This window comes from Emydura macquarii, unplaced genomic scaffold (genome assembly GCF_026122565.2).
Source record: "Emydura macquarii macquarii isolate MOO-44397 ecotype Brisbane River unplaced genomic scaffold, CSIRO-AGI_Emac_v2 contig_561, whole genome shotgun sequence".
Lineage (NCBI taxonomy): Eukaryota > Metazoa > Chordata > Testudines > Chelidae > Emydura > Emydura macquarii.
Genome location: NW_027130698.1, coordinates 15,168,142 through 15,187,991, shown reverse-complemented (window position 1 = coordinate 15,187,991; position 19,850 = coordinate 15,168,142). Strand labels below are relative to the sequence as shown.

The 19,850-nt window shown below is 56.4% G+C and overlaps 1 protein-coding gene across 1 annotated transcript in view; it reads left to right on the top strand.

Moving 5' to 3' along the window:
- The first annotated feature begins 6,621 nt into the window (after positions 1 to 6,621).
- Positions 6,622 to 19,850, top strand: part of GSE1 (Gse1 coiled-coil protein) — a 280,307-nt gene continuing 267,078 nt past the window's right edge. The window contains exon 1 of the mRNA XM_067540204.1: positions 6,622 to 8,053. Within this exon, the coding sequence (XP_067396305.1) occupies positions 7,967 to 8,053 (87 nt within the window). The 5' untranslated portion in view covers positions 6,622 to 7,966. The remainder of the gene's footprint in view (positions 8,054 to 19,850) is intronic.

Sequence of the window (19,850 nt, the reverse complement as noted above, 5' to 3'; positions counted from 1 at the left end):
GACACCTGAAATTTGGCTGGACACAGCAGAGCCAGCGTGGGTGGGAAGGGCTGTGTTCGCTCTGTGTGTGTGTGGGGAGGTGGGGGGGTGTGTGGGTGGGCATGAGGCAGGCAAAGGGATCGTCTCGCCTGTGCCCTCTGTCTTCCTACGGGGGAGAGCCCGGCCTCTGCTCTGGGTCCTGGCCTGCGCGGCTCGATGCTCGGGGGTGTCCCTGGAGAATGGTGTTGCGGCACGGGCACAGCTGCGCTTCCGTACCATGACAGGCCACGCTGCCTCTTGCACCTCAGAGGGGGTTGAATCTGCAAAGCCTGGTGCTCTGTTGCTTGGGGGTGCCAAGCGGGTCAGGTGTCTGGGGGTGTCCCCTCAAGGGCATGGGCAGAGCTGAGCAGGGGTCCCTGGGCTGGCTGCAGCAGGCCCGGACTGAGGTGGATTGGCAGAGCAGTCTGAGGTCCCAGGACGAGAATAACCGCGGGAGCTGCGGGTCGAGGTTAAGGTTCCCCATGGGGGGAACTCCAAGCACTTCTTTCTGGAGCCGTATCGCTGTCAGGGCAGGCTGGGAAGCACAGGACTGGGGTACCAGGCGGTGCTGCACATCAGACCTGCGGTGCATAGGCAGAGCTTGTGTGTGGGAAGCTTGCAGAGCGCCCGTCCAGGCAGTGCCTGGCACAAGCCGCTGCTGTCAGTCCCTGGCTTTCCGGAGCCTTCAGCCTGGAATCAAAGGCGCAGCGTTTGCGAGTCTTCAAATTAGACTGACGAGGTTTGCGTTGGGTTGCGCTGTCCTTTGGGTCCCGCCAGCCGGCTGGCTAAGACACAGACATGAATCCTGCTCCTCAGCCGTCTGCCTTTCTCAGGGTCTCGACATGCAGGGCTTGTACAGGCTGCTATAAAATAGACCCAGGGACCTGTCAAAAAGGAGAAAATTCCTTGGGCCCAATTCTGGCCTCAGCGGCAGGGATGTAAACAGGGCGGGACTGCCTCAGTGGTAGTGGAGTCATTCCGGATTTACACCCAGACAACTGAGGCCACAGGCTGCCGTCTGCCTGATGTCGTCTGCCTACCCCTCCCTCCCGTTTCAAACATCCACTTCAGACTGTTGCCGGTCTCTTTTGTGGTGCAGCCAGCCCGAAAGAGGCAGCAGAGGGCTCCAGCTCCGGGGTGTGTGTGGATGGAGGCAGAGGGGTTGTGTCAACCTAGCAAATTACTGCTGTGTCTCTAGCAGTGCTGCTGTTGGCGCGTGCGTTCTTATGCAGAGATGTGCTGCTGGTTGAAAAGAAATGTGTGCGGGTGGAGGAGGGGGAACGTGTGCTGCTTATTACATGAAATGACGTTGGTGGGTCTCAGCCCAGCTGCTTGTGGGCAAATACCCACCTCACCAAAGCCACCTGCATGCGTGGCCTTTTGGAGCAGCCTCAGTGGAGAGGCTCAGGCAGCGCTGGGCCCTGGAGACCACCCCCCTCCTCTGGGGCGGAGCTGGGGTCCCCGGGCACTGCCTGTGTGGCGAGGTGGGGTGGCGGTGAATCGATGGGGAGCAGGGAGTGAACTCATCTCCCTGGAGCTGCTGTCCTGAGTCCAGGGGGGGCATCTGGATGGACTTGGCAGTTGTCCTCTCAAAAAAATCCCTGGGTTTGAGAGCTGGAACTGGCCGGATGTTATTCCTCATCCAGGCCTGGCAATGCACGTGGTAAAGCCGCCCCGAACTCTGCTGAAGGCTCCTCCCCAAGATTAGTGGGTGCCCTGCCAGGTAGCTGGATTTCTCCGCCCTGGCATTGGAAGGACGTGGTGCCGGCTGGAGCCGCCTGCTGAGTGGCCGTGTCTCCCTGTGGTGAGGATAACAGCTCACTCCTTCCTGGCAGCTAGCTGAGTTATTCCCAGAGGGGAGCAGGTGCCACTGGGCCGAGCACGCTGCTGGTGACTGCCACGTCCGGCGCGCCCCTGGTGTGGCCGCAGAGTCACTCCATGAGCTCAGCCTCGCCGGCATAGGGAGCACTGCCTCCAGGACGCTGCAATCGGGGGCAAGGATTCAGTGGGATTTCAGGGACTCTAGGCTTTCTGCTGGCCCGGGCTATGATCTTCAGCAGCCCAAGCCTTGCTCCACAGACACCTTTCTGCCCCTTCCTCCCCCCCTCTCCCCGCCGGACAGTGAGGCCAGAGGGTGGGGTAGGAACCTGCCAGCTTTCTCCACTAAGTGGCTGGGCTGCAGAGAAGCAGGACACTCTTGTGGCTCTGGCCCTGGAGCGGGACTCTGGTGACATGGGTCAATTCCCGGCTTTGCCAAAAGCACCCTGTCTGACCTGGGGCAAGTCCCGTAACCTACCCTGCGTCTCGGTGCCCCCTCTGTACAGTGGAGATCATGATTCTTTCCTTGTCTTGTCTCTTTAGAGTGTAACCTCGCTGGGGCAGGACCTCTGTCTTGTCGCATGGCCACGCAGCACCTAGCGCGGGGGCCCTGATTCCGGTTGGTGCTACTGCGATACAAGTTGTAATGGGGAGGGAGGTGCCAGCCAGCCCTGATTTCTAAGGGCACATTCCCTCCCCCAAGTCTCCTTCCCCCACTTCCATCTCACTCCTAGCAGGGCATGACCCCCTGCAGCTGCCAGATCCTCGCGGCTCCTGTGTGACTACTGGAAATCCCTCTACGTCGCTGGCCGGCTTCCAGCCTTTTCAGACGCTCCCTAATCCTGGGGCTGCTGATGCCACCTAAAATGTGCAGGGAGCAGCTGCTTAAATATCCCCAGTTCGGTAAACAGAACCTCTGTGCTGACCTAACAGCCAGGCTGACACGCTGAGCAATTGCCTGCGTTTCATGGGGCCTTTTCTCCTCTCCCTCCAACTCCTGCGTTCAACATCTGCTCCGTGACTCACCCCCACTGTCATTGGTTGCTCGGGAGACAATTAAAACCCACCCGCAGCCGGCCGTGCCAGCCCCGCAGCCGCCTGCCTGCGCTTGGGACAGAGATTAATGGACCTATTTGTTCAGCCTGAGGACAATACGCAGGCCAGGCTCTGGGCCCCGGGTGGAACGTGTTTGTCTAGGAGCCTCCGCGCTCCCCCTTTGTCTGTCTCTCTCCTTTCAGTGCAGGAGCTGAATGGATCCGGGCAGGACAAACAGGCTGTGCACTGCTTTCGCCTGCCCCCTCCCCGCCCGCCTCCTGCTAGCTCAGCGCCTTCCCCAGCCTCCTGGCATCTGCCCAGGACGCGCTTCAGCTCCCGGTGGGAAGGCAGGGCAGGGGCCGAGGTGGGTCTGTAAGATGCCGCCGTGCAGGGAGGCCTGGAGGTGGCTAAAGCTGTCTGGACAGGAGCACTGGTAAATCATACAGGAGGGAGCAGAGTAGCGGGGTCAAATGGGACACACTGGGCCTGGTTTCTGAAGGGTGGGAGCCCGGGACTTGCATGGACTGGATGATCTGATGGGACTTCTACAGCTCCAGTGTCTCTGGGTCACATTCTCGCTTGCCCTCATTTATACCCTGCTCTGTTTGTGTGTGCACCACCGTCTTCCTTCCCCCCCCCCCCCATGTTCTCTGTTAAATCTGTGTTAAACAGGGGCATTCAGTCCAGTCACCAGCTGGGAACTTGCCACTAATGGATTAACCCTTTCCGTCGCCTTGGACTGAATCTAAAAACATTGCCTGCAGCCGCCTCCAGTTCCATCAAAGGGATAGGAAGCAAGAAACACCCCCATCCCCACCTCCCCCACCCGCCCTCCGTTTGCCTTAGAGAGTCAGGGCCTAATGAAGTAGGCAGGCGGGACCTCAGACAGGCGCTGTGCTGCACAGGATGTTCCTGGGAGCAGAGAGCATCTGGGGACCCGATTAGACACAGCTTCTAGGTGAACCAAAACATTGATTGGCCAGAGAGAAGCAGCAGAGTCAGAACCAAATGGAAATGCAACCGTGTGACTGCGAAGCAGGCTCTTCCTTCTTCCCTGGGCCACAGTCTGGTGCCCGGCAGTCCCGGCAGTCCTGACCCGCAGGTTAATATGTTGTTGAGTTCTCCAGCATCCTCTTATCGCCTACCCCGAGGAATGCCCCTAGGAGCAGAGAGGGCACAGCTGTCTACAAGGCCAGCTGCTGGCACACTGTACATTCAAAGTTAAGAATGACAGACCCATGTAGCTATCCTGTTGTCCTCGGTAGCATGGTGCGATTTTATATGGGGCCTTAAACCCTATCCCAAGCACCCTTCAGAGTCATGTGAGCTGAGAGAAAGACAAACTAAGTGGAAACAAGACAGGGCAGGGGAGAAAAGTGTCTCCCAGCTGAGAGGGGAGAGAAGATATACTAAAGCAGAGGACAGGAACTGCAGAGCAGAAGGACCTTGGTCTCCACGGACTGTGACTTCTGCAGGGGGACAGAAGGGCGCAGGGCCGAGGGATCAAAGAGGTCAGAAGAGAAGTTCTAGGTTGGTGAGATTGGCTGGGGCAAAGTCCATGGAGGGTTTTAAAAGTCAGGAGGCAGTTTCTAAGTGATCCTCCACAACCAGAAGCCCATTTCTGTATGTTCATTACCAACTCTTGTCCAAACTCTCCAGCAAGCATCTTTGTGCTTCCTGCCGGGCTGCCCTCACGCATGGGCGGAGCTCCAGTAACCAGCCACAGAGCCAGTTTATTGTTCTCCTTCCCATCCCTCCTTGAGCCTCTCCTTCGCTGTGATACTTACAGAAAAAGTGACCAGGGTTAGGCAGCTGGTGTGCTGGGACCAGGGCCTGTCACATGGCTCATAATCATTTCCCGGGCCACCTTGTGCTTCCCCAGCTGGTGGCTGTATCCACCTGTTGCCTCTTGTCTTTATAGTTGGAGTCCCTGCCCCAAAGAGGGAGGGAGGTGTGTGGGTGTGTGTTTATAGTGCCTAACTCAATGGGGCTGTGAGATTTGATGTGGGCCTCGGCACCACCGTGCTATAAATAATTACTGCTCAGCACTGCTAAGGGACCAGTTGCAGACATGGCCTTTGGTGGGCCTTGGCTTCCAATTCCCAGGGAACCACAGAAGCCCTGCAGACTGAGCCATGCTAGCCTTTGATAGCTACGGTACAGCTTTGAGAGACCCTGTGGCGCGCCTCTGCAGAGGGACTGTGCCTGAATGAAACCTCCCTACTCCAGGGGGTGTTTTCCCCTTTCACAGCGCCAGGCCTTCCACGGATCTCACAGGGGATCAGAAATAAATACAGCCTTAGACACAAGGCCGGCTCTTATCAATTGTGGCTGTAGGGTCTAAGTGCCAACCTACACCCATCCACAAGGAGTTGCCCTGAGCACTCACCAACTTGCTTCACCTAAGCCACTGAGCAGCTATCGGGTGGTAATGCCCTTTGGGTATTTACCCCTCTGTTGCCCCCGGTTTCTGGGACTGTCGGCTTTGGAAGGGCGGTTGCTGTGCCTGGGCTCGGAGCATGAGCGTCAGTAGCTGAGCGCGGCCTTCCAGAAGGAACGCAGGGGAAGCAGTGCTGCTCTGTTAGCGTCAGATACCCACCCCCTACACCCCCCATGGTAATTGTGCCCTGAAGGGTGATTGCAGAATTGACTTGTAACATCCAGACCGTGACAAGCCGTCGGGGACATCAAGCAGCTGCTGTGCCAGGGTCCTGTGGAAACGAAACCAAACGCTGTCAGTTCTGACACGAAAGGTCTGAAGGGGGGGAAGCCTTTCCAATACAATCCAGGCTCTGGAGAAACCCCTCTGTCTGTGGGACATCACAAAGTGATGGGGAACAAGGTTAAGGGTTCCTGGGTGAGTCATGGAGCTGCTAAGCGTGAGGACAAACAGGGCTGGGACAAAGGTCATGCGGAAATTTCCCCCCGCCCCCTCCCCAGCCGCCCAGACGGCTTGGGGCAGACTAGCTGTGTGACTGCAGACAGCTTCTGCTAAATGACATGTAGGAATTGTCAGCCTGGAGCAGAGCACTAGCCTGTCTAAGATGGTGTTTGGCTCTTTGACCTTCCATAGCAGACTTAGTTAATTGGGCAGTGCTGCATTTGGATGAAGGTGTTACATCCTGACCTCCCCACTTTCTTCAGCCTGGCTCTGAAGCATGAGGATTGTTCCTCTTAAGAAGTCTTGCGTTATTTAGATGGTGGAAACATGTCTAGACGTCGTCTGACCCCCAACTGGCTGTTTAAAACACCCCCCCCCCCAAAAAAAAAAAAACCACCCAAAAACCTGGAGATATTTAGTCTTAAGAGAAATCAGAGTCAAGAAGAGCTGTTAAGACTTCAAATACAGTCAGGGTTGTTGTAAAGAGTATAGGGATCAATTGTTCTCAGTGTCCGCTGAAGGTAGGACAAGATGGTTGTGGGAGGATGGGGTTTGCTTGGACTGCAGGGTTCTTTTCCTAGCAATGGGACTGACTCGCTGTGTGATGTTGAATGTGCCTCAATTTCCCTGTGTCTAATGGGGTCCATGAATACCCCAAGGTGGGCTGTGAGGTTTAATTAATCGTTGTTTGTAGAGTGCTTTGAGAGCCTCCAATGGAAAGCTCTACCTCCCAGAAGCATCATGTATTCCTGCAAGAGGCAGGGGTTGTCAGGGGTGCTACTGAGGGTCAGACAAGGATCTGACTTTTTGAATCCCTAGCGTTTGGCTTCCTTCTCCTTTGAACCTTCTGTGAGGACAAACACCTTAGTTTCTGCAGCACGGAACATAATAAATAATGCGGCATCGCTAGTCATATATTAATATTGACACTTTCCCTTCAGAAGCTGCATGTCCAATTATCACCCCAACATGCAAATCATGGATTTGCGACTCTGAGGCTTCTTTGAACAAAACAGCCTGCGCCGTCTAGCTTTCAACATTCACTGCTGCTGGGCCTGCCCCACAGGAGGTTGATAGCTTCTCTAAGGGATCTGGAAGCACTGTCAGGAAAGGGGGCACAGAAATGATGCTAGTGCAAGGGTCCTGCAGGGTTGTGTAGTACAGAGACTGGTAACAGGGACTCTGCCAAAGCAGTTAACCGGGATAAGCATGCACGGTAAGGGCACTAACCGAACCTGTGAGTAACCTAGTGGGGCATGGCCTAAGCATCCTACAGCCCAGCTGCTCTGCGTCTGAGCCCCACTCCCTGCTTGTGTCTGAGGCTGTATTTATTTCTGATCCCCTGTGATAAGGGTTTGCAGCTGAACACAGAAGGACAAAGGGGCTTTATTGTTTGCTTTTTTTAAACAAAGGAGGATGCCGTGGGCTGACCCACGGAAACATGCATGCACCTGCAGACACATGCATTGACACCGACAAGGCAGGGACGTGGGCACCTGCCCTAGCTCCTGGCTTGCCACACAAAGTAGGGGGGTGGCACAGTGCGTGTGTTTTTGTAAGCCCAGCTCTAATGCCTCCTTTTGAAAATCTGGCTGGTAAAGGCAGGAGTGCACAGGGCCATGCCGACCGCTGATCTGACGCAGAGGAAGGGGGTGCAGGGCCTAGGCCTTGCCCTTTTACTGCCAGCAACTGAGCTTTACTGCAGGGCATTCAGCTGCCACAGGGCCAGGGAGATAGAAACTGGACTAAAACCCACTACTCTCCTGTTGATTGGGAGGCTTTCAGGCACTACAAAAGAAGGACAAGACTACAAGTTGGCTGGTGAAGTGTTGTGGAGAAAGACCAGGCTCCCCCTTTAGGGCTGACTAACCACCAAGAGGAGCAAGCACCTTGGTTCAGCTGTTTCCCATTGATCTGCTGCTGACACACCTGGAGTTCCCCTGGGGATGCTGCTGTGCTGAGTGATTTCAGTCATTGCCTGAGCTAATCTCTGCCAGTGGAGCTGGATTCGTAGCCAAGCTTCCTGGGATCCTTAGCAAGGTGTCTGGCTGGGGGGATTTCCTGCCCTGCCTGGCCAGAGGATGCTGGGGAGAGGAGGAGGAGGGTACAAGGCTCTTTCTGTCAGACTGTGCCATGCACCTCTGAGTCCTCCTCCAGCCCCGTTACAGTAATTTAGTAAGGGCTGGGCCCTAGCAAGCGGAGGGAGAGGAGACCATGGAGGTGGTAGTGCTAGAGGATGGTGACACTTTCTTTACAGTGGGGTCCTTGTGCTGCCTCTTGGGGACACACCGTGGCTTAGAGGTGAGAGCACCAGACCGTGAGGTGGGAGGGCCAGGCTCCTTACATGGTGGCTCTGCCACTGACCTGCCATGTGACACCAAGTGAGACACCTAAAGGTGATTTCCAGGCATGCTGAGTGCAGCCTCCGACTCCATCTGAACTCAGGGGGCGCGCCAGGGGCTCAGCACCTCTGCAAATCCAGCCCAGAGGCCTGCCTGCCTCAGTTTCTCCACCTGTAGAAAAGGGACTTAACACTACCCCAAGCTTTGGGATGCTGGGTTGGGAGGGGCTGGAGCAGTGCAGCATATTAATGCATATGAGAACAAGCTCCGCTCCACTCCACTCCTGGAGAAGCAGGTGGCCATTTAGGCAACCCCCAGGAGCCCAGTCTCTAACTAGAGCTGGGCGGATATCCATTCCCTCCCGCACGCAGGGGAGTTGCTGCCCAGGCAGTGAAGATCCCAGGTTGGTGCTGTGGATCTGCCCTTACAATGACAGAGGTGGGGGTGTGCGTGTGTGCGCTGGTGCCCTGGATCCCCTCCCATCCACGCACCATCATGCACTGAAAGGGGGCCGCAGCTCCCCCCCCCAAATCCCAGCTGAAGGCCCCCCCCGGGCCATGCCTCAGCGCTGGCGCTCCTGCAATGCAGTGACAGTGGCTGGGGGCGGCCCCCCCCCACAGACCCCGGCAGGGCTTTTGATTCCCTTGGGGCGGGGCGGGGAGGGGAAGCGCTGCCCGGCCGGTGTCTCCCCCTCTCCCCACCTTTGCTCGGCTCAGATCCATTCGTGCCCCTTGGTCCCCGACTCCCGCCTCGCACCGTCTCCAGCGGGCCCCTCTCCCAGCCCGCTGCGCCAGCCCGCCCCATCGAGCCCAGCCCCGATTGTTTCCCGGCCGGGGCGGAGCGAGCCTTTGCATCCGAGCCCGGGGCTCGCCTCGCGCGGAGCGGAGCAGAGCTGGCCCTTCTGCCTTTGCTGGCCCGGGGGCTCTCGTGGCCGGGCCCCCGGGGGGGGGGGGGGGGAGCTGGTTCGGGCCAGGAGCCGCCCCCCCCCACTCGGCGGCGCCTAAATCCTATTCCGCGCTCGGACCTGGGAGCCGGGCGCCGCGGGCAGCACGTGGGTGTGTGTGTGTGGGGTGGGGGGGGAGGGGAAGGTGCCCCGGGGCTGCCCCCCCCGCGGCCCGCAGTGGTAGGGCCGGCCCCCTGCACGCGCCGAGCGTTCGTTAATCACCTCAGCCTGGCCCCCGCGCGCGGCCAGATGCTGCCGTTGTGGGGCCCGGCCCGCCGCCAGTTCCCCTCCCCCCGGGGGGGGGGGGGTGAGCGGCTTGTGGATTAACCCCCCCCCCTCCGCCCGGCCCCGGATTCGTTAGCGGCTGTGGAGAGCGGGTGTTTCTCCCCCTCCCTCCCCCCGCCCGAGCCGGGCCAGCGCCGGCCCCCGCGGCTAGTGCTGTGGCGGGCTCCCTGGCTCCAAGGTACGTGGGCGGCGGGCGGCCGGGGAAGGCGGGGACGGGGCTGAGGTGTCCGGGCGCTCCCGCCTCGGCGGCTCAGGGCTGGAACTTTGCCCTCCGCCGGGCGGCCTCGCCTCGCCGGTGGGGGCCGTGGGGCGGACCCCCGGGTACGGTCCTTCCCCGACAGGCGGGGCAGGGGGGCCGGCGGAGAAGCGGGGTCGGGCTGGGGGCAGGCTGCCCCGGCGGGATCCCGGCTCCTGGAGTTTATAAGGACCAGTGGCGGGTCGGGGTTTACTCGGTGCTGCCTCGCCCCGGGGCTGGGTGACTCCTTGAGGTCCCGTCCAGCCCGAGGGTCAGGCCACTGCTTGGGGGCTTATTCCCCAGCTGCCCGTGGCTGGGGGGCAGGTCCAGATGGGCAACCCAGCCTAGGCAGGCGGCTGTCATTCTGGTGCCCTGTGTCTTTTATCCTCCCCTTACCTGCTGGAGGCAACCCAACAACCTCAGCCTGCCCTTTCCGGAGCTGGTGTGAGAGAGGTGGAGACTGGGTTGCTGTTGCGCTGGGGTGGGCGGCAGGGCTGCTGAACCTTTGTCCGTTTCGTGTGGCGGAAGGACGGATGGACCTGGCTGAAATGGCCTCTCGGGTTCCTGGAAAGGATGAGATTTTAAACTTGCTGGGCGGACCGATGGAAACTCGCCATCGTCAGCCAGTCCTGCTGCTCCAAGAGAAGCCTGTCGACCTGCTGCATCGGGATGCCCGGGCCTTGTGCCCTCTGCTTGGATGAGCAAACGCAGCCTGGGTCTGGGTTAGCCAGGTTTGGAACTGACGACAGGGAAATCATGGGTCGTTGGGATTCAGATCCCGCTTTACCTGCATCCCAAACATTCAGGGCCCAGGAGAGAGTGGCTGTCTGTCCTGGAGAAGTAGTTCAAAGTCTGACTGGTCTCTGCTCCTGTTATAAAGAGGACAGGGATCCGTTATTCTCCATGTCCATTAAAGATAGGACAAAAAGTAATGGGCTTAATCTGCAGCAGGGGAGATTTAGGTTGGATATCAGGAAAAATTTTCTAGCTGTAAGGGTAGTTAAGCCCTGGAATGGGCTTCCAAGGGAGGCTGTGGACTCCTCATCACTGCAGGTTTTTAAGAAGAGGTTGGACAAGCACCTGTCAGGGATGGTCTAGATTTACTAAGTCCTGCCTCAGTGCAGGGGTCTGGACTTGGTGACTCTCGAGTTCCCTGCCTACCTGCCATTTCTGTGATTCCTCACATGACATCTGTGCTCAGAGCAAGGCTGGAATCTGACTCCAGCATCACATCCCTTGTATGAGCCATTGAGGTTAAAGGAGAGCAACATGGACTGCAGCCAATTGACATGGGTTCTAATCTCAGGTTCCATTGACTCCTGGTGCAGTATAACTCTTCTGGCCTTGGTTTCCCCACTTTTAATAGGGGGAGAATGATACTTCCCTCATGGGAGATCCTGGCATGATGTGCACTATGAGTGCAGAGGTGTACCTGGGGTGTGTGTGCACACATCACCATTAAAGATGCTGCTGCCTTCAGAATCATCAGGGCCTTTGTTTCTCAAGCCCACCTGTTCCCTGCCTCCTTTTCCATAGTGTTGTTACCCCAGAATTTTTGGGAACTCTTTTTCCTGGTGGCATGTGGCCTTTGCAGTGGCTTCCATGTGCTGGCTTCATGCATCCCAGATGGTGCAGCTGGCTAAAAGGTTCTGCTCCTGGGCTAATCTGTGGAATGGTTCAGGCATTGCTGATATCCTAGAAAGCTCTGTTCGCTGGACTGGGAGGAATCCTACTTCACTGGGAACCTTCCTCAGACCAAGGCCTGCCTTGGCTTTGCCTGCCTTGAGGCCATGTTGCCCACCTCACAGGAGTCTGTGACCTGCACCTGATGTGTGTACAACGGAGCCAGTAGCCGCAGCCCTCATCTTTGTTACAGTGGTATGGCCAATGGAGACTATGTGTCCCATCATGCTTGAGGCAAGCAGTCTGGCCATATTGAATGCTTGGGCTTATAGTCTCTGCAAGCCACCCTTCTGTCTTAGATTCCCCCCACCCCAATAAGGGAGGTCTTAGGCTTCAGAGTTTGGCTCTGGTGTGGACTCTCCCACAGCTTACAGGATGGGATGGATGCTGGATCTTGGATCGGCTCCATCTGCCCTTCCAAGCTGCCGGAGGATGGACAGTTGGGAGGAATCTGATTCCCCCTCCATTCTGCCCCTGCATTCCCAGCTCTGTGCTAGCCAGTGTGTTTAAAGGCAGAGGGAGGATGTGCCAAACCGAGTGTTTGGACTGGCTCTCAGGACCAAAACCCAATCCAAGCTGATGGGGCTGTCCGCACACACAAACACGCTGCTGTGATATATAAGGTCACTCTGACCACTAGGTGGGGGGGGGGGGGGGCACTTGCCAGGGTGTTCTTACTGCCCGTGCTCCTCGGTGGCTTGGCCTGTTGCAGAGGCAGTTTCTCGGCTCCGAGCCAGGCCTGCTTGGCTTGCTGGCCTTTGTGGAGGATGTGGTCTGGATAAAATGGAAATGGGAACAAAACCCCTTTCATGCACATGCTGGATGCTGCCGGAGAAGTCTGTCTTTTCTGTGCACATCCTCTGTCGGGGTGGGGGAATTTGTGATACCACATGTTCACTAGGTGGATCCGAATGCCCCAACACACTCAAGGGGAGGGGGGAGGTGCTCTGGTGAGTCAGGCCCAGGACTCAGTCAGGAGGTCTGATTCACTGTGTGACCTTGGGCAAATCATGTTCCTGCAGTACCCCTTGTAAAGTGGGGATCATAGTACACCGCTGCCTCACAGACTACACCCTGTTGTTTGCCCTGTGCTTTGAGATCCTCGGTTGGGAGGGCACAGCCGAGTGTCAGGGTCAGTCACTTGCACGGGGTCGTTTCTCTCCATCCCCCTTCTCTACTAACACTGCAGCTGAAGCGGGACCCTGTGGTTGCTTATTAGTTTGCACCTGTTTCGTTTGCACAGTGATGGCCTAGAGCATGGATGGATTTTCCCTAGATGGTAACAGAGCAAATGTCTCCCCAGCCCATGAAGACAGCCTGTTTGGCTGCTCCTTGGGGCAGAGATTGTCTTTTTCCCAGTAGAAAGGATGGTGGGTAGGGTAGTTTCCTGATGGGTCCAATGAGGTTCAACACTGTTGTCTGCCACAGGCTCCCTGTGTGACCTCTCTGTGCCTCAGTTCCCCATTGCTACAGTAGGGATGCTGTGAGGATACATACATAAATGACTGTGCGGTCCCCAGAAATCCTGGTAATAGCGGCTGTATGTGCACTTGGATAAGTGTGTGTGTGCAGCACCTAGCACAGCGGGTCCCCAGTCTGGACTGGGATGCTGGTGGTCCTGCGATGCAGACCCCATTCATGGTGTAAAACTGACAGGCTGGGTGGTGTCGAGCTGACAGTCTTACACTGGATACGTGCGCTGAGCCTGCTCCATCAACCCTTCCTTACCCTGTTGCCAAGGATGCTTGACTTGCCATAGTATGGCCAGGACATAAGTGTATCCATGTTCTCCGCTGCTCCTCTGGACTGCCCTGTCTCTCGGGTGGCCTGACTTCACCCCCACCTTCCTTTCCAAAGTCTGTCACTAGCTTTTCCAAGTGGATCTTCTCCAACTGGACACAGAGGATTGGGGGGGCAGACGCGACTATGGCAGAACCATAGCATCTCTTGGCCCTGGGCACCTCTTTGGGGGGGCCCTGGGCACCTCTTTGGGGGGGGGAAGATGGGCATGGAAGGGGACTGCTATAGTGGTGAAGGGGTGAAGGCCGAGAGTGGTGTAGGCCACCATAGAGGAGGGGGAAGGCGGGCAGCAGCTCCAGGTCCTGGCTGCATTTGCAGGATGGTAGATGCCACAGCGAGGTTTTTTTGAAGCGCTGTTGCCATTCACAGGGTCATTTTTCTGCATCTGGGTATGTGTAGAGCACTTAAAGCAGCTGAGTCCTGCTGTGACTGGGCTTTTCCATTGACTCTGCTGAGTCCTCTCTGCACTCAAGGCCCCCCCATGGAGGCCTGCTAGGGGGAGGGAGATTCTAGTTCCCTGAGGCAGGTTTCAAACATAGCCCTCCAAGGCTGCATGGGTTTGCAACAGGCCTCGCAAGGAAACAGTTTGAGTCTGGCTTTCGGTTTCTGGAATGCCTGAGGCAGAAATGCAGGTTGCACAGTCGCAGTTCCTGAGAGAGAGCACCTCTCGCACCCACCCTCCCCGGAGCTCCGCGTGGCCCATTCCTGTATGTTCCCCATGCCCCACCTCACGGTTGCAGGAGTGAGTGCTCTGGGAACGGAGGCTGGGCTGGAGAGATTGAAGCTTCACCAGCCCTCATGAGGGTGGTGAATAGGATGTGGTCTAGAGCACTGGACTGGGAGTCATGACCGGGATTATGATTGTGGTGCTGCCGTTGACCTGCAGGGTGACGTTGGGCCAATCACTGCCCCTTCCTGCCCCTGTCCTTTCTGGCAATGAATCCTCCATTTTACAAATGTGGAAACTGAGGCACAAAGAAGGGAAGTGGCTTGCCCAAATGAGCCAGGGCAGAACCAGGTTTCCTGGCTCCTTCCTTTAGGTTCTGTTTGTGTGCCAGAGGGGCAGGGCTGCTCGTTCCCTTGTGCTAAAGTGGCAAGAGAGGTGGAGTTGCTGCCAGCTGAAACCGTAGGTCCTATCCCTGGGTGCGGCCCCCACATCAGGACGTGATGCCCGCTCAGAGTGGGATTTGCATTTGTCAGAAGCTCAGGTGCAGTCAGTCAGTTCCCCCCTATTCTTAGCTGCATTTGCATTTCCAAGGGGGCTGCTTTGCATGGAGGGACTGCATGCATCCGTGGGAAAAGCAGCCATGCCAGGGGATAGGAGCCCCAGCCTTGATAGGGTGCAGTGCAGTAGCATGGTGTTCAGACTGTTGGCGGTTGGGGAGGCCCTGAAACCTAGCACTCTCTCCCCACTGGGAAGCCTAGACTCTAGAGAAGGAAAAGACCTCTTACTTACATCACAAGCTCTTTGATGTAGGGACCGTTCTGTGTTTGTACAGCACCTAGCACAACGGGGTCTTGACCATAACTTGACTCACAGGAGCTCCTATATAACAAATAATGTACAGGGATCCTAGTCCTTCCTGCCGGGGGGAGGGGATTGTTCTCGCCCTGGTCTGCTCTGTCCGTCCCTCCTTGGATACCACAGGGACCAGTGGGATGGAATGTCCTGACAGAGAGCTGGATCCTCAGTTCGTCCTGGCCTTGGAATGCGACCTGAGCTCTTTGCCTCTGCCAATCAGCTCATTGCAGAGTCCCTATGTCCGTTGCAGCCCCCTTCCTCAGCCCTGTATGCAGCCCTCTGGCTAGAGGAAGATGCAGGGCAAGCACTGGGGCTGGAGTAAGTCTTACCATGTAGTGTCCTGCCTGCTGTCTGCGGAGGCACGAGTCATTGGAGAGCAGCTGCCTCAGGAGCATGCTTTGTAGTCACTGCAGCTCGCCCTGCAGGTGTATCTTCCTGGGCTATCCTGGTGTGGCTGGTGGTTGGGGTCCTCTGTCCACCCAGCATCTTGATCCTGCTCCCTCTTTATGCTGCCTGGTGCTCTGTGGGATTTAGTTTCTCCCTTTTTTTCCTGGGTCTCCCCGCACATACAGAGTGCTGTCCCAACACCCAGCCCCCCTGCTATTTCAGTCCTGGGCTCCCCCCACACCTAGCTCTGCTGTTGTCCCTCTGTCCTGCCCTGCAGCTTCCCTCTGCCATTCTCATCCTGTTCTGCTCGCACCTAGAATCCTGTGCCCTATTGCCCATGACACTCCAGAGGGGGTTCCTTTTGCCCCATGGTTGAGGTGATGCCCTGGGGGGCAGCAGGTGACGAGGGACAAGAGATGGCTCTCGGGTGCTGGGGACGCAGGCTGAGACCCATGGGCCTGCAGAAAGGTGTTCTGGCCTGTAGGCCTCCATCTTGCTCCCTTCGCACCAGGAGGCAGGCAGAGCACCATGAGGAGGCCCCAGCCTCAGCTGAGTTAATCAGGTCACTCTGAATCATCCACAGGGCCATCCCTGAGCAGCAGTTGATTCCACTTGGCTGGACACTGCCCTGCCGGTCCCCGTGGCAGCAGCATGCTCCACTCTGTGCTACGTCACCCCTGCAGAGCCTGGAGCCAGATTGGAGACTCCCACGTCCCAAGGACAGCCAGAACTCGCTGGGCCATGCAGAGAGGCTGCTGCAAAGCGCCCAAAGCCCCTTGGCTTTGCAGCGAAGGTCAGGCCCTGGGCACCCCAGTGGGATGAGGCAGTCCTGCACCATCGACTCCAGGGGTGGGTGGGGAGCAGAGCTGAACTTGAGATGCCATGGCTACCGTGTGGGTCTGTCTGTACTTACAGGCGTTGCTGAGCTGCAATAGTGATACCAGGTTAGTTAACCATATTGAGCCCCTGTATGGATGCTCTCCTGTGGAACAGAAGTGGCCTTAATTGGACTCACTTTGGAAGAGAATTAAACTAAACTGAATTAAGGATACTTCTGTTCCACTGGAAAGCATCCACACAGGGATCTAATGCAGTTGAACCACCCCAGTTTACGTTCACCCCTTTAGTTAATTTAGTGGTAGGGCGGCCCATGTCACTCACTCGCGCACTCTCTCAGCAAGCTCTTGTTCTCTAGTGCCAAGCCAGCTGCTTACTACCCCAGCGCCGTGGAGAGCCAGGAGGGCAGTGGGGGCTCCAACCCCTGTCCCCCTGCAGACACTCACAGCCGCCGGAAGAGCCTGGCCTGACACCCCTCACTCTAGACAGGGGAAGCTCTACTGTCTTTTTCTGGAGTGCTGCTCTCTGGTTCTGCCACTGGCCTGTGAATGGAGCTGATTGTTTGCTGCAGGCTAGGTCGGAGCTGGGCTGGAGGCGTCTAGCACCATGTGTGGCCCTGCTCAGTGCTGGCTGCTGAGACAGAGGGAGCGGGATTGCTTGGGCCGGTTCCCAGAGCCTTGCCCTGTTCCAGGGGCATCTGGCTCTGGGTGCAGGATGGCAGCATTCCTGGGACCGTCCCCAGCAACCAAAGGCCCTTAACTAGGGCTGGTGCTGCTGTTCCCAAAGGGCCATGTGACAGTTCTGTGCACAAGACAGCGTCCAGACACTGAGCTGCCTAAGATACAACTGATAGGAATTGGCAGGTCACAGCCAAGCTCCACGCTGGACATTTCCCACCTCACAAAAGCACTGCAGGATTTTGTGTGATTCTGGCTGATAGACCTACGGCTTCAAAGGGACCCAGGACTAGAACAGCTGGGAACTACAGGTCAGGAGTGAGGTGTATTGGCAGAGCTGTGTATGTGGGCCTGGGGGGGATGAATTGACAAAACTGAGGGGGTGGGGAGTGCACTGGTGGAGTTGTGCATGTGGAGGTGCACGTTGGCAGAGCTGTGTGTGTCAGGGAGCTGGGGGGGGGGGGTGCACCGGCTGAGCTGGGAGGGCAGGTGGGAGTGCACTGGCAGAGCTGTAGGGAGAGGTGGGGGGTGCACTGGCAGAACTAGGGGTTCACTGGCAGAGCTGTGGGGAAGGGGCTGGGGCCAGGACTGGAATATCAGGGGCTGCAGGTGAGGAGTGAGGGTTACCTGCAGGGCTGTGGTGAACTTGGGAGGTGCTGCCTGTGCTGGCACAGCAGCGGGTGGGACAGGGGCAGCTTGCCCCGCTTCTGCCCAGGTAGTGCCTGGCTCCTGCCAGCCCTGCTGATCCCTCCCTGTGACTGGCGCCCCGCCCGCACAGAGCGTGAGCCAGCACAGAAGGCGTGGGGCCACCTGCGGGCAGCCGCCCTGTAATGTGATAAACGCAGGCCTGTCCACTTGATAAGCTTCCCCTCTCTGCAAGCTGCGTTGGAGAGGAGCCCTGCGGCCGCTGCGCTCCGATCACAGCTACCCGTCAGCTTGAGTTACACTCCTGAAAGCCCCCATTTTTCCAGCCCCTGATTGGTGGGGGGAGGGGGAGGGAGAAGAGCTATGCTGTGCATGCAAACTTGGCACAGCCCCACCTGTGCCAAATCCTTCGCCCTGGGCTCTTTGCATGTAGGAGCTGGGATTTTAATCTGTTCAGATAGGGGAAGTGGCAGTGGGATCTAGTGGATTGACAGAGGACATTGAGCTGGAGGACCTGGGCTCTGTACCGGGCTCTGCTGGCTGGGGACTTTGTCCAAGTCACTACCTCTCTCTGTGCCTCACTTTCCCCAGCTCTACAGCAGTGCTAATCTCTGGCCCCCTCTTCCTTGAAGATTCTGAGGACATGCTAAGAACCTGGTGCAAGGTGCTGGCACATGGAGTGCCCCTATGCATGGGTTCCCTGCCTCCTGGGCCCCCCCCCCCTTCAGGCTGGGGTTGGGTTTCCCCAATCAGCAGCAGCCCTTTGCTCTGGTTCTCCTTCCCCCCCCCCCCCCCCCCCCACACACACACACACACACACACACACACACTAGATGTGAAAGCTGCTGCTAGTGCCATGCAAGTCAGCATGAGAGCAGGGCAAAACCCTCAGTGCTGCCCTCTAGCAGAGAGGCCATGCATTTCACCGCTTGCTCTGGCCTGACTCCCATAGCTGGCTGGGCTCATTCTAGGGGGACATTGGGTGGGTCCTGAAGGAAACTCTGCTGCTCTAGCACCTGTCCGGAGAATTCTCCTGCTTTCTGGGGACAGCTCCGCTTCCTTCCCTGCACGACACTTCTGCTGAGCTTTTCTTTGACTGGATCACTTAGCACCTAATGGTGCATCTTATTCCCATTTTTTTAAAGTCCTTAATGCTGTATGCAGCTCCCGGTGCATTTCTTCTTGTGCTGCCCAGCTATTGTAGAATCTGGACACCTTCCATATAAAGTTGATAGCCAGCCTAGATTCAAAGCGATGTTTCTTCAGGATTTAAAGAGGGATTGGACATTTACAACTCTTGCAGGTTTATCATGAGATTTGTGATATTTGGTGGTGGTCAGAAAGCCCAAGCTCCTGGAGTCAGATGATCACCTGAGACCCTCAACTTCCTTTGAAAAAAATAAATAAAATGAAAGTTCCTAGTCCCGGTTACAGAGAAAAACTTGAAAACATGGCCCCAATGGCTCAAAGCCAGAAGGCGAATAGAGACCCTGCATTTACTTCCTAAATCTCATGATTTTGGAGGACAGATTTGTGGTTTCTGACCACTTTGGGCTGCCAATACTGCATGGCTATAAAGAGTTATAACTGCATGGCAGAGTTGTAATGAAAAGCACTACAAAATAGGTTTGGCAAAGGATATAAATCCTTCGGCTTCAGGGCTTAAACCAACTTTTAACTATCAGGGATCAGGATGAGACCTTCATGTGGGGCAGATTATCCCACATCTGCCTACTACGGGCCTGCTTGCACCTTTCCCAGGAACATCTGGTGTTGGCTGCTGCCAGAGACAGGACAGTGGGCTAGATGGACCATGATGGCACTGATCCAATTTTGCAGTCCCTGTGTTCCTAATGATAAGGTTGACTCCCAACTATCCTTGAAGTTGGGCCATGTTTGTAAGATGAGGGACGTGGCTTTGGAAGGGTTTGAGATACATGGCAGGTTAACCAGTTGCACATGAGCTCCCCGTGCAGTGCTGTAGCTAAGAGGGTGAATAGGATCCCTGGATGTTTAAATGTGGAATAGGAGGTGATATTACCTCACTCTGGGTGTTACTGGATTCTGAGTGCAGTTCTGGTGTCCACACTTCAAAACCAATGTTGAAAAATTGGAGCGGGTGACTGAAAGAGCTACCAGAACAATTCGAACGTTAATGTGCCTAGCTTATCGAACAGAAGATTGAGGTGACTTGATAGTAGTCTCCAAGTACCTACAAGGGGAAGAGATTTCTTATAGTAGCAGGCTCTTCAGTCAGCAGACATAGGTCTAACGAGCCAATGGTTGGATGCTGAAGCTAGACAAATTCAGATTAGAAATAAGGTGTGAATTTTTAACATTGAGGATAATTAACCGTTGGTACAATTTGCCAAGAGATGTGGTGGATTATTTGTATATTAAGTTTTAAATCAAGACTTGGGTGTCTTTCCAAGAGAAATGCTCTAGCTCAAACAAGTTCTGGGCTTGATGCAGGAATGGTTGAGTGAGTTTCCCTGACCTGGGTTATGCAGGAGGTCAGACTAAATGATGGCCCCTTCTGGCCTGTAAAATTGATGAAATTCAGGGAGATTTGAGCACCTGCTTGCATCGTGTTAGAAAACACAGCTGAAAACCCCTCCCAACCATCCCAACTTTTTTGATGTTTAAAAATAGAGAGTAAGAAGTTTGTTCAAGGTACGGAGCCACCACAATTAAACCCAGCATGGATTTATCCCTGTGTTGCCTGCAAAACCGCTGCTGTGG